Source organism: Ascaphus truei, chromosome 12, assembly GCF_040206685.1.
Source record: "Ascaphus truei isolate aAscTru1 chromosome 12, aAscTru1.hap1, whole genome shotgun sequence".
In the NCBI taxonomy this organism is placed as follows: Eukaryota; Metazoa; Chordata; class Amphibia; order Anura; family Ascaphidae; genus Ascaphus; species Ascaphus truei.
Window position 1 is genome coordinate 25,982,660 of NC_134494.1, and position 13,810 is coordinate 25,996,469.

The 13,810-nt window shown below is 43.7% G+C and overlaps 1 protein-coding gene across 4 annotated transcripts in view; it reads right to left on the bottom strand.

Annotated features, from left to right (window-relative positions):
• Positions 1–13,810, bottom strand: part of SBF2 (SET binding factor 2) — a 344,966-nt gene that overhangs the window by 122,597 nt on the left and 208,559 nt on the right. For all 4 annotated transcript variants that reach the window (XM_075567087.1, XM_075567085.1, XM_075567084.1 and 1 more), the window contains exons 14-15: positions 5,866–6,070; positions 688–797 (exon numbers count right to left, since the gene is read on the bottom strand). In XM_075567087.1, coding sequence (XP_075423202.1) covers positions 688–797; positions 5,866–6,070 — 315 coding nt within the window. The remainder of the gene's footprint in view (positions 1–687; positions 798–5,865; positions 6,071–13,810) is intronic.

The window sequence follows — 13,810 nt, forward strand, 5'->3', positions numbered from 1 at the left end:
ATACTGGCTCCCTACCTGTACCGAAGCTGTGCGCAAGCGGGGAGACAATAGAGTCTGTTACAAATGCCTTATTTACATCAGTTCTGCACATATATGACGATTGCAGTACAGTACATGCATCGATAAGTGGGGAAAAGGTAGTGCTTCACTTTAAGTACATTTTCGCTTTACATACATGCTCCGGTCCCATTGCGTACGTTAATGCGGGGTATGCCTGTATATGTTGGTTCAAATGCACAATAGTAGTGTAAAAAAAGAAAACATTGTAATTATGTTTTATTGAAATGACCGTGGCTTGCTTCAGAATTTATTTTTTACCCCATAGGTAGCTTTTTAGAGCTGCAATGCCACAGCAATGGCTACTTAGAAATAACAGCATTAACAAGTGATTATCTGAATTGAAGCATTATGTCCCATGATGGATCCAGGGGTGGGAAATACTAATATCTTTTCATTGATAGACTCTGTTATGAGTTACTTAGTCACTTACAGAAAAGCGACAGGCATAAGGCCCTGCTACCTTAACCTCCACTGATATATTGATTCTGAAAAGTGTTGCATTGTCATCCAGAAATTGATGTTAAGATCTTGTTTGATGACAGCGGATCAAATCGGTTACTTAGCATATAAAGCTCTGCTAGTAAGCAACAAAATCTTATATAGGAGGAGGACATATCTTAGCTTTACCTTCTCCGTTTCCAATATTTTGTTTTCGAATATGAACGATATGCAGTTTCTAACGACCTCCAGTCTTCGGGCGCTGTTGAAAATGGAGCTCGCCTTGTCCATTATGGAAACTGACAGGAAGCAAAGAGAGAGGAATTAATTCCACCCAATACATTCCTAAGAGTCATGAGTGCACACTGTCTCCAACTGCAAACCATTGACTTTGCTTTCTAGTCATTTGAAAACCATACAAATCTGCCAACTATGTCTAAATGTTCTTTTTATTTAACCCCACAGCACCATGCAGCATGTAAATCAGTGATTTCCAATCATCCTAGTGCTGAAGAGGCGAGTGCCCTTTGAAGCAATAAACACGTTTGTGGTTAATCTGGCTGTTTTGGGGCGGCGCATCATCGTGGCGATGAGCCAAACATACCTCTTTGATCAAGTTGAGATCTTCAGGTAAAATAGATCAGTAAACCGGCTGAATCAGTTACAAACTTGGCGCCTGCCACCAACGCAGGCTTTTTTTGTATCCATTTCAATAAATGCCATCTGCTGTACTCTGACTCTTTATACGAAGATGTCCTCCAGCAGGGCACACATTGTATGTATACCTTAATTTATATAGCGCCAACAGTGTAGGTGGCATTTTACAAAATGACAATACTGGTGGGAAAAAAAAGTATCAATGGGGGATATGAGCAGCCAAAGGATAACGTTCGGAAGAGGGTGACCCTGCCCCGCGGAGCTAACAATTTTAATTGCACGCATTCCCCCCCCCCCCCACCACCACCACTACTCAGACAGAGTACCAGTAGAAAGCTATATATGGGGCTGTTACTGGGAGTCAAGCTGGACACTGATGTACTGAAGTTATGTTTCAGACCCTATGTGAGGGTCAAAATACCCAGTGTTCCATAGGACCTTGACAGCAGCCGAGTTGCCGATTCTGACATATTGATGCGGTACCAACATCAAGAGCACGAAAGGGAAATTATATTAGGTATTGCAGTGGTAAAATAATATGGATCTGCTCTACTAGTAAAGAACAAGTCAAATAATACGAATACTGAACTTGTCATTAAAAGCAGCAGTACAAGTGGCATGTTTAAAAAATAAGATTGAAGGTCTCCAGCGCTGAACAGGGTTGATTTCAGCTCTGGATCACCTGCTTCCCGCGATACTTACCTCCGTAGGGGGTACCGGTAGCAGCTCCAGCTGGGCTTGTTGGGGTTATTGAAATGGCGGCTTAAATGTCCCGCTGGGCCAATAGGAAGCCGTTACGTCATCCCTTGTTCCTTCCTATTGGTCCGCGTGACAGGGACATTTAAAAAACAGAGAGATACCCCTACCCCCCTACGGAGGTATCTCGGGAAGCCGGAGGTCCCCGGATCTGAAATCAATGCGGTTCAGCTCCGCAGACCCCCTGCTTGAATACTTGGACTGCTGCTTTACACATTACTGCTGGTGCTATGCCCTCTCCCATCTGAGTTCCCATTTCTGGATGTACAGCACCAGATGAAATATTTGGACTTGATGTTAGAAGTTTAATTGGGATTTAATCCACAACAGCATTTTAAAATGGATTTGGTTGTTGCCGGGGAACAAAGAATGCCATTCCTCTGTACTTTTCCACTGCCAAGACTGAAATAAATCGCAAGGGTGAAATCTGTGACTGTCATGCTGAAATCTCTAAATTCGCAAACGGTATTGTTTTAATTATCAATCAAACAAATCACTGGTGTGTTTTAAGGCATACTCCCTAAAGGGCTGCAGGCTTTCATTTTTTTAATAGCGTGTTGAGCAACTAATTAAATGTACGCAAATGATCTTTGGAAAACAAGCAGGGAAACAAGGGGTGCTATATTCCCAATGGTTGTGCACTCTGCAGTGCACTGTGATACACATTACATTGGCTTTATGATGTAGAGCTTGAACTCCTGACATGCTTTAAGTAGTCTGCATACAACTAATAATCGTAAAATGATGTGCATCATTTTCCCTCCCAGATATTTAGGTACAGCAAAATAACACATACTGCTTTCTGAATGCGTGCTGCTGGCAGGATATCAGAGGAGAGGTACTAAAACTGCTGAGCTATCAGTCTTGCATTTCTACTTACAGTACATCTTATTCTAAGGGAGAAGACAGAAATTTGGGAATGGCAATTACTGTTAAGTGACATGCCACATGTCCAACATATAGAGGAATAGTAGCATGTCATACTAGTTATCTAGTCTTAAGACACTTTAAAATTCCAGGCTTTAGGTATTACATAATATTACAAATATTATAAAATGTAAAACAGACTTATTTTTTTAACTGCACAGCATGTTAGATGATGTTCTAAACATTCATGACAACACCATCCTTTGAAATCTTTACAATGAACACCATGTTCTGGAAAGACATGCATTTTAATGGCAATATTTAAAAAAAAATTAAAAAATACACTAAACAGAAAAAGAACTCGAATCGTTAAATGGCGATGAGAACGTTTATAACACTGTACTATATACAGTATATGCACCTTTTATTTTTTTTTTGCAGAATTGACTTTTTACAGTTTAAGTAATTCAATTTATAGCCGATAATGTTTGATGTACATCTTCTGTGCAATCATTGCAGCAAGAAGTTGCACACTCCGGCAGCAACGTGATTAATAGGAGCTTAGGCGTGGATATAGTTAAATCTTTATGTCTTCCAAAGATTATATTCCAAAAACGGTTAATGGGGCTTGTCGAAAACAGCAAGTGGGCTTAACCACAAACCTCAAAACCGTAAAACAGAAAAACCGTAAAACAGAAAACCTCCCCAGTTCCCTAGTGTCAGGTTCTACATTCAACCAGCGCTTGGCCGTAGAAAGGAGTGTGGGGGGGGGGGGAGGGGAGGAGAGAATTACAAAATGTCTCTGTAATTGTAAAAAAAATCTTGGCCTTTGCACACCATTGTCAATCAGAGTCCGTGCCATCACAACACTTCCACCCAGTACTTCCATTGCATTACATTCTTCATAGTCCTGCATTTCTATGGAGAATAGAGACTTGCAGTACCTGGACCAGGGTGGGCAACTCCAGTCCTCAAGGGGCACCAACAAGCCAGGTTTCCCGTGCTTGGAGCACAGCTGGCTCAGTCAAACACTGCTCCACCTGTGCTAAAGCAGGGATATCCTGAAAACCTGACCTGTTGGTGGCCCTTGAGGACTGGAGTTGCCCACCCTGGTCCAGGTCACAAGGTCCCTCTAAATAAGCAAAATGGAGGCCTGTACATCACTACTAAGAGGGATCTCCAGGATAAAAACGAACTGATATAGAGTGAATAGTCGAGTTTAAAACAGGAGATGGCACATTAGGCTGCGCTTATAGTGCCGTAGACAGAGATAAAAAAAATGCATTGCTGCCGTCGCGTGCGCTTATAGTAAGCGCGACGCGACGGTGCGAAGGCTTGGTCGCGATCGCTGGAAGTCATCTCAATTTGATTTTTCCAGCGATCGTAGCCTGATGTCGCCGGCACTATACAGTAAGCGTAGCCTTATGCTTTTGGCCAAACTTCCCCACCCCAAACTTTGATAGAGTCATCACCTGCCGCGGAGGTAACCCCAGAGGGATCTTTGAGAAGATGCAAGACTAAGCGGCTCACTATCTCAAGCACATTCAGTTTTCATCATTCACTTGACGGGATTTCAATAGGGGCATAGTAATTGGCTAGACGCAGCTTGTTTTTTTTACGGTCTTTGAAGGTGATAAGGTTATTTGTAGCCACTGGAAGGGAGGGGAGCAGGGGGGAAATCAACATGCTTTTCCCATTCAGATATTTGTAGTCCATTAAAAGAACATTCATGGAATGTGACACTTCACTATAATCCCGTCCGTTAACTCATCCTCGGAATAGGACCCAGTTTAATCCCCTCTCTGTACAGAATATGTTTAATAATACTAAAAGGGAAAGGGGAAAGCGAGGGTAAAATAGAAGGGGAGGGAGGGGGAGAGGGGAGAGGAGGAGGGAGGGGAGAGAAGGAGGATGGGGAGGGTAGGGGAGAGAAGGAGGGAGGGAAAGGGGGGAGGGAGGGGAGAGAAGGAGGGAGGGCAGGGGGGGAGGGAGGGGGAGAAGGATGGAGGGGAGGAAGGGGGAGAAGGATGGAGGGGAGGGAGGGGGGAGAAGGATGGAGGGGAGGGAGGGGGGAGAAGGATGGAGGGGAGGGAGGGGGGAGAAGGATGGAGGGGAGGGAGGGGGGAGAAGGTTGGAGGGGAGGGAGGGGGGAGAAGGAAGGAGGGGAGGGAGGAGAAGGTTGGAGGGGAGGGGAGAGAGGGGAGAAGGTTGGAGGGGAGAGAGGGGAGAGGAGGGGGGGAGGGGAGGAGGGGGGAGGGGAGGAGGGGGGGAGGGGAGGAGGGGGGGAGGGGAGGAGGGGGGGAGGGGAGGAGGGGAGAGAGGGGAGGAGGGGAGAGAGGGGAGGGGGGAGAGAGGGGAGAGAGGGAAGAGAGGGAAGAGGAGGGGGGGAGAGAGGGGAGAGGGGGGAGAGAGGGTAGAGGAGGGGGGAGAAGGAGAGAGAGTGGAGGGGAGGGAGAAAGAAAGGGGGAGACGGGGGAAAGAGAAAGGAAGAGAAGGAGAGGGAGAGAAGGGGGAAAGAGAAGGGGAGGAGGAAAGAGAAGGGGGTAGAGAGGGGAAGGGCGAATGTTAGGAAGGGAGAGGAGGAGAAGGATGGAGGGGAGCTAGGGGAGAGGAGGGAGGCAAAGAGGGGAGAGAAGGAGAGAGGGGAGAGGAGGAGGGAGAGTAGAGAATGCGGATTCACTTTCATGCTGACTTCTCTTACAGTATTTCACAATAGGAGTGGTATGTACACTACAGGTATCTTCACTCATCAGTCCTGTGCATTTCCATATCACCACATTTTCAAATTAACTACATTGCAAATGTTTCCAACTTGTTTATCTATCATTCGGCCCTTTTCACGTCTTCAGCCAATTGCTAAAATCAGTTCTTATAGTGCTTAAAATTTAGTATTTAACGACACTACAGAACACAACATCTGTAGATATTGGGATTAGCGTAACTACATCAAGCACTGGCCAACACCCTCCCCCACTGTAATATAACTTTCACGTACACTGTAGGGTTTTTGTCCCTTTTTTACCCACCATAACTTACATAATGTGTGCAGGAAGAATAAAAACCAACGTAATGCTGAACAGAACATACCAACAGATGATCCAGCGGGGACAACACATTTCTTCTCCACTCGAGTTGCAAGCATGGCATTTTGATTTTTGGCGAGGCCTTCTTGAGTAAGTTCCTGTACTTTATCATCATTAATCTTAGGGAAGGGAAGGACGTGAACACGCAGGTGCGATCCCTCCGTTGGCTTTGAGACCTTCTGGAATGTCATGTGAGGATTTGGGTTTTCCTGTAGGAATAATGGATACAATAAAATGAAGGTACACAAAACATGCCATTTTACACAGAAAAGCAGCAGGTGACATGGCAAAAAACACTTAAAGCACCTATGCCTTTGAAAAGGAAAAAAATCCCCCCATAGCTGAAAAGCAGGGGGTCTCCGGAGCTCAAAGGCATTGATTTCAGGTCCGGGAACCCATTGCTTCCCGAGACACTTGCATGGGAAGGTGATGCCGGTATATCTCTTCTGTTTAAATGTCCCGCGTCACGGGGGCCAATAGGAAGCGGCAAGGAATGGCGTTGAGCCGTCCTATTGGCCTGCGGGACCTTTAAACATTCATTTACAGCGCCCAGTTGGGTACGTTACCGGCATCACCTTCCGAGGTAAGTATCTTGGAAAGCAGGGGGTCCCCAGAGCTGAAATTAACGCAGACCTGCTCTGCAGACCCCCTGCTTTAAACCTAGTAGTAACAAAAAGAAGAGACAATGTTTCACACATAAGGGGGGATTATACATTTCTGTCCACTTTTAAATATATGGGACTAGAACCATTAAAAAAAAAAAAGCCCCAATGCACATCCAATATGACAAGCGATGTTGTTAATTTCAATGTTTTTTCTCCTCGTTAGTATGGGTCATGAAGTTCAATATTTGGCCAACATATGTTGTCCACATCAGAGCACCCCTAAATTGTCACCCCTTAGGTACCACATTCATGCCACATACCATGGACTATATGATTGCTTTGTTTCCTCTTTTCTCCATGAAGGAAACACAAAGGACACACTATAGAAATGGCAGTGTAGGAACCTACTGAAAGGATTTAACTTGACGTTGTTGCAAGCTTAACCTGCCTTGGCCAAAAGATTTAACTTAATGACCCATACACATGAGAAGAAAAATACACATAGAAATGACCTAAATGATTTGTCATACTATGTGCATTGGGGCTTCTATGTATACGGTTGTATATTTGAGGTCACTTCCCCAGTAGAATTCCAGTTGACCCAATTAAATACATCAATACTGTGGGTCTGGGTTTTAAACTGGCTCAGATTGTGCATTTCTAATTATGAAGAGTAAAGCCACGTCCTCGAGGCTCAACTAACACAAGATGATGGGCTTTCCTTGTTGAAGTCATTTCAGGATGGTTTTGTACCATGGATAAATACAGTTTCAGCATGTGTAGCCCTTGTGTGTGTGTTCCAGAGTCTGGCTGTGGAAGTTTTGGTAGGCAGTCTAGAGTCATTGAGGTCTTATACATCCAAAGTCAACCAACTGCGATAAATTTGGTCCTCAATAGCCAACGTTGAAATATATGAAGATACTTTTTTTATGTACAGTATCATGTGAACAGAACAAATAAGAAATCGCTTAGATGTAATTGTTAAAACACGAGATGAGAATCCTTGGTTATTACAGTCATTCAAATTCTGTTAAAAACCTCAACACATGATCTTAAAAAAAAACCAAAAACAACAAAAAAACTGGATGTGAAGTTGGAGTGGCAATCGTGAAATATTACATGGAGTGCGTTTCTCCGGCACGTAATCTGGTCTCGTATCGGATACTGGAAACTTTTGGTCGTGTCTTTCAAATGGTCTCGCAGTTAATCGTTTGTTCCCTGTTACCGGCAGTTAAAGACTATTTAGTCACAACAAAAGCTTCAAACAATACACTTCCAAGTTCCACCAGTCAAAATAAAGAACACAATAGAAGGGAAAAAACAAAAACAGGTTATAAACTAAAGATCTTAAGAGAGTTTTCCCCCCCAAAGTAAGCGTTGTAATTAGATCATTTTCCGCACACATAGGATTATATTATTATCACTGTATCAATATTGTTGAGAATCAACTTAAAAAAACAATTCAAGCAATATTCAAAACTCTGTTTTGCAGTATTAGATAACTACTAAATTTGTGTTTTTTTAGATAAACTCTTAATGCCATTTTTAATGAGTTTGAATATACTGAGCATCCTTTGATTTCTATGGTAGGTGTTAGCACACTTCCCCAGCAGTGCAAGATCATTGCAACACTTTCCTGTTTGTGATCATTTGTTGCCAATGTTTCCAGCAGTTTCAGCTGTAAACTGTAACAATAAATAATATTATAGTAGGGCACCGCTCATATGGCGGGTTCCGTTCCATTGTGACGCCGCCCCGCAAAGCAAAAAGCACCGAAATGTGAAACCGGCGATTTTTGGTGTCTCCTACCCTTCTGCGCCTGCGCAGACTTGCAGTCCCCCCCTTCTGCGCATGCACGAACACGGCTGGCGGCCCCCTTCTCTTTACCGCTGTATTGGCGGATCGCCGAGAAGCGGGGCCCTGCTGTATCTTAGTAATATAAGGATACTTTGTAGCGGCTAAGTAGCCCTCTCTTCCCCATTTTTTTTAGTTTATGGACATTTGGCGCTTTTTCGTTTTCTAACATTCATTCTAGAAGTACAAGCTGTCTACTGTCCTGAAGTTATTTTCTATCACTTCATAGTTTTTATTTTGTACCTTTTGTATCATGTGCAGCACTATACTCCAGTTCTCTTGTTCTGTGCCTTTGCTATTCATTCGTATTGTGGCTATTCTGCATACTTTAAGCTCATGTTGTATATTTTGTTTGTAAAGAGATGTTCTTTGAATTATGCTTTAATTATCAGTACACAATATGATGAATTGAAATACTTGCATTCTTAGATTTTTTGAGTGCTGGGACTCATTATATATTTTTATTACGGTGTTTGAACCTCTTGGTGGGGGTCCTTAGTTCTGTGAGTAACACTGACTGTAGGATTGATTCAAACTGAAAGGCGGCCATTATGTGAACCCCAGGAAGCAGAATCTTTGCCGATTGATCATGGGAGAACCAAATCGATCGGCAGCTTAGGTAATTCTTTTCAATAAAGTTAATCAAAGGCTACATATATTAAAACAATATATATATATTTTTTAAAGTGCTGCTTGGGCTGCCTCTTTAAGTGGGTGGTTCTCTACCATCATTACATATCTGAATCCACCTTCACTCCCCTCCTTTGTATGCCCAGACTCATGCATGATTGACACCACACTACTGCTTAGCACAATCCTGGCACCTCGCTTGGCTGTAACTTTCCACACTCTCTCCTGCCTTCTTTGCCCATTTTCACCTTTACAAGCAGTCGTTTCAGAGAGGTTAAAGACTTCAGATTATTATTTTGGAATAACTCCGATGGAATTGGGAAGCAGACAACGCAGAAGCCAAAATAAGAGTTTCTGAATGTACTGCTATAATTCTTTATATGTATTTTTCTCTTGATGCCTGCAACACCAATGAGCCCATATATTTCTTTCAAATTTTTTCTAACGCTCTGCTCACCAAGAAACGCAGTACTAGAGCGCGTGTAGGAACTTAGGGAGGACACCCATCCCAGACCTACCAAAAGAAAACATATAGGGGAACGATGAGGAAGACCAACAAAGGACAGCTGGCTGCCAGGGTATTAGCGTCTGTTTGCCATGTTTTGTTTAAAAGGGAACATTTTTAATACCTTTCTGAAAGGAAGTAAACTTCCTGGTTTCGTAAACCAGCAGGAAGCTTATTCCAGTCTTGGGGTGGTTCTCGAGAAAGCTCTTCCTGAAGCTTTATTGATCTTAAACGAGGCTCAATTAGTTGAGGAGCGCTGGCAGATCGAAAAGGCCCGATTGGGGGTGTCACTGATTGCGCAGTTCTGAAGGTAAGGGGGGGGGGGGGAGGGTGGCAGTCCATGGATAGCCTTAAAGGGTCCAGATCTTAAAGTGAACCCTTTGCTCCACCGGGAGCCAGTGCGGATCTTGTAATACTAGCAAGATGTGGTCTCTCCTTGCCTTGCCTGCTATAAGATGGGCTGTGGTGTTTTGCACCAACTGCAGGGCTTTGATATTATGTTTTTGGAGACCAATCAGCAGATAATTTGCAAAATCCAGTCTGGAGAGGACCACTTCCTGTACCATCCAGGACCATCTGTAGATTGGTTATCGAGAGAAATGCTTTCATTTGTCTCCATCGATGGATTAGGAAGCAACAGTGTTTCACAATAGATGCAATATGAGGCTGATCAATTAAATTTTTCTCAATAATAGCTCCAATAATAGCTCTCTCCTTGGGATGGCAGAGTTACTTATTTTTAGATTGTTGAAGGCGCTACTCATAGCATCTGTTTGTGCTTTAAGGTCTATCAGGAGCAGCTCAGCTATAGAGGCATTAAGTAGTAGCCAATTAAATGCCATACAATTAGAGATGTCACTAAGGCAATTATTCAGATCCAGGGATGTAGCCAAAGTCCAGCAGCCCATACTCTTGGAGGCCTGATCTGCAAACGCCGGTCGCGCATGTGCAGTCAGCAAGTACCGATCGTGCATGCGCTGCCAGCAAGTGCCAATCGCGCATGCGCAGCTAATAAGTGCCTATTGTGCAAAATTTTGCCTGCCCCCCCCCCCCCCCCTGCATTTTTAGCTATGCCACTGTTCAGACCGTTCGCCGTGATGATAGGATCATTGGAGATGTCCAACATCAACTGCATATTATCCGCGCACTGATGGAACTGAATATGTTTTCGACAAATAATGTCCCCTCGGGTTTCACAAATATTTTGAATAGAACGGAAAAGATGTCAGATCCGTGAGGGATGCCATAAATAAGCAGGATTGTGTTTGAAGAATTCACTTTGAGGGTGATTTTCTGACTACTGACACTAAGAAAGGACTGGAACCAGTCCAGCACTTTACATCTCGACCCAACATCCGATTTAAGTCTGGTCAGAAAAAATGTATGATCAATTGTGTTGAAAGCCACAGTCAGGTAGAGAAGGCTCAGATCAGTTGTGCCCCCTTGTCTACAGTGTTGAGCAGGAAGTCAGTAACACCCATCATGGTCGTCTCAGTGATGTCATTTTTTCGAAATCCCGATTGGTGGGAGTCGAACAGATTAAATCAGGACAGGTCGTTCAATAACTGTTTTTGGGCTCGATTTTTAATGATCTTAGCTAAAATTGTAATATTAGAAACTGGTTGGTAGTTATCCGTGTTCAGTTCATCGAGGTAAGGTTTCTTTAAAAGAGGTGAGGTTGGTAAAAAGCCTGAGGAGAATGAGTTTGCAATTTTGTGAAAGAAAGGGGCCAGAACTAACAAGGCTTCCTTTATAAGCCAGGCCGGACAAGGGTCCCCTGGACAGCTAGATGGTGTGATCCCTCTGATCGCGATAAGGTGCTCGTCCATAGTGATAGATTGCACCATCCCGACTCTTGCATTCTTCTCAAGGATGTCTTCTTTCTACCCCCTTTGTATCTAAATCCCTCTCCCGCCTTAAACCTTTCTCACTGACTGCCCCACACCTCTTGAATGCCCTTCCCCTCAATAACCGACTAGCACCCTCTCTATCCACCTTTAAGACCCACCTTAAGACACAACGAGGCATATGAATAAAACTGTGGATAATCCTGGACACATGATACACAATGCTTGGCCCCCTGCAGACGCACTTACCAGAATTCACTCCTACTGTCTCTGTACGTTCTCCCTACCTACCAATTAGATTGTAAGCTCCTCGGGGCAGGGACTCCTCTTCCTTAATGTTACTTCTATGTCTGAAGCACTTATTCTCATGACTTGTTATTTATATTATTTGTTATTTATATGATTACCATGTGTATTACTACTGTGAAGCGCTATGTACATTAATGGCGCTATATAAATAATGCATACAATACAATTGGACGGTGCTTCACCTAGTTTTAGTCGATTCGACTGCGGAAATATCAGATTTGTAAGTTGACAGTTGTGTGGCTGAAATTTGATACATGGCTAACAAACTGAATTGCTGTGAGATGCTTTAGTGAGCAGAAGCTGTAGGCAAATACAGTAAGAGCGGACACATTCCAATCTATAGGAGCAATCTATCGTGTCGCTTGCATCTCCCAGAGCCTCAATTAGCAGCAAAGACTGATCCTCAATGATCAACCATTTATCATTCCCATCATCCTCTGCTCCGCCCGCTCATACCCTCACTTCATGAGTGAGCAGGAGACAGCCTTTCACACAACACGCACCTATAACATTTACAAAATATAACTTATAAAAACCATACCCTGTAATGAATTTTGTCTGAACAGTTTATGTTGATGGAGTCATTTATCACTGGTGCAAATGCTAATTTAATGAAGTATCGGCAAGAACTTTAAGAAGATGATGCATATTGAAGAAGAAAGAACATGTTACCATATAAACAGGCTTCTGACCTAGCAGTTGTAGTATGTGCAATTATGGTTTGATATGTCAGGTTATTGCAGTGTGCTCCACTCAAGACTTAAACTGAAATCCATATGAAGTCTTTAGCATAGCTAATAGTTGGATTCCACGAGTCTTGCTCTGCCAGGCCTACAACAGAGCATGTTCAGTGCAGGATTCTTACTTGAAGAATTCAATTTAGACCATTAACCAACAAATAAGGCCATTTCTGATATCAGCAGAATCATTTAAAATCTACATTGTAAAGCTACACTGTATGGCTTCTCCATTTTGGCTTTATTTTTGTTAAATAAATCATGACATGGTGTAATGTGTCATGTGTTGTTTTCATCTGAGGTTGTATTTACCTAATTTTAAGACTTGCTAAGGAACAGATGATTGTTATTATGTCCTGATATGTAAAACCATAGAATTCAAAGAGGATGTACTTTCTTTTTCACACAACTGTATATACAGTGGCGGCTAAACTAACTCTCAGGCGGCCCGCACCGCGGGTAATTTAAAACCCCGTGCCGACGCGGCCGTTTTTTTTCTTCTGGCGCCGCAGGCGCGGCCCATTGTTCAGCGCATTAGCGCTGAATGGGGAAACGGGCCGCGCGCGGCCGCAAGATGCAGCTGGCGCACAGCCAAGTTCGGCGGCTGCCGAAAAAAGCCCCGAAAAATTACGGGTAAATGGCAGAATAAAGCTGGCCACAGCAGTATAGCCAAAAAAGAATATCACTTGTGAGCACATTCACATGTCTTAAGATAGGTCTGCAACCCTGCCTTTCACCATTATCACCTAGCATACAGTGCTTCCACTCCAAGTGTGCTGTTCACGTCAGATGGTATATGGGGACGGATTGAGGGGAGATCTTGTTAATTTGAGGGACCTTTGCGAAGGTGAAAGGTGGGCCAGTTAGAGAGCTGTATATTAACCTGTGTCCAAGTATGCAGGTCACATGCTCACAGGTGTGCCGTACATGACAGAAGTAAACATTTTTTAATAACTTCAGGATTTTGTATTAGACTTTTAAAAATGTTACATATTAAAAAGAATAGGTATGTAGGTGGAAAAAAAACCACCCAGGCTTTGGTTACTGGATTGAGCATTATGTGGATCACACAAGATTAAAACAAACAGATTGAGTGTTCACATCAAAAAAGTTTGCATTTAAACTATATGGACCTTCACCTAAGGCTGGGGCCATGGTACTGTAGACCGTGCGGAGCTTTAAGGCAGTGTTCGCGTCCATGCGGCGTGCGGAAGCAGGAGGGGTGCGCGTTGCGTGAGAAATCGGTTAAACTGATTCCTCAGCGCGACAGACAGGTCACGTGAGCGGTTTGTCCACTGAGGGCGAACCAGCTCCGTGACGTCACTGGCACGCCCCTAGACACGCCCACGGATGGTGCGCGTACCATGGCCAAAAAACGCACTCGCTTCAAGCGGGTGACGTCACGGCTGCGTGCGCCTCCGCATGGGCGAAGCCACTATGGACCTGGCCTAATGGGAGTTAT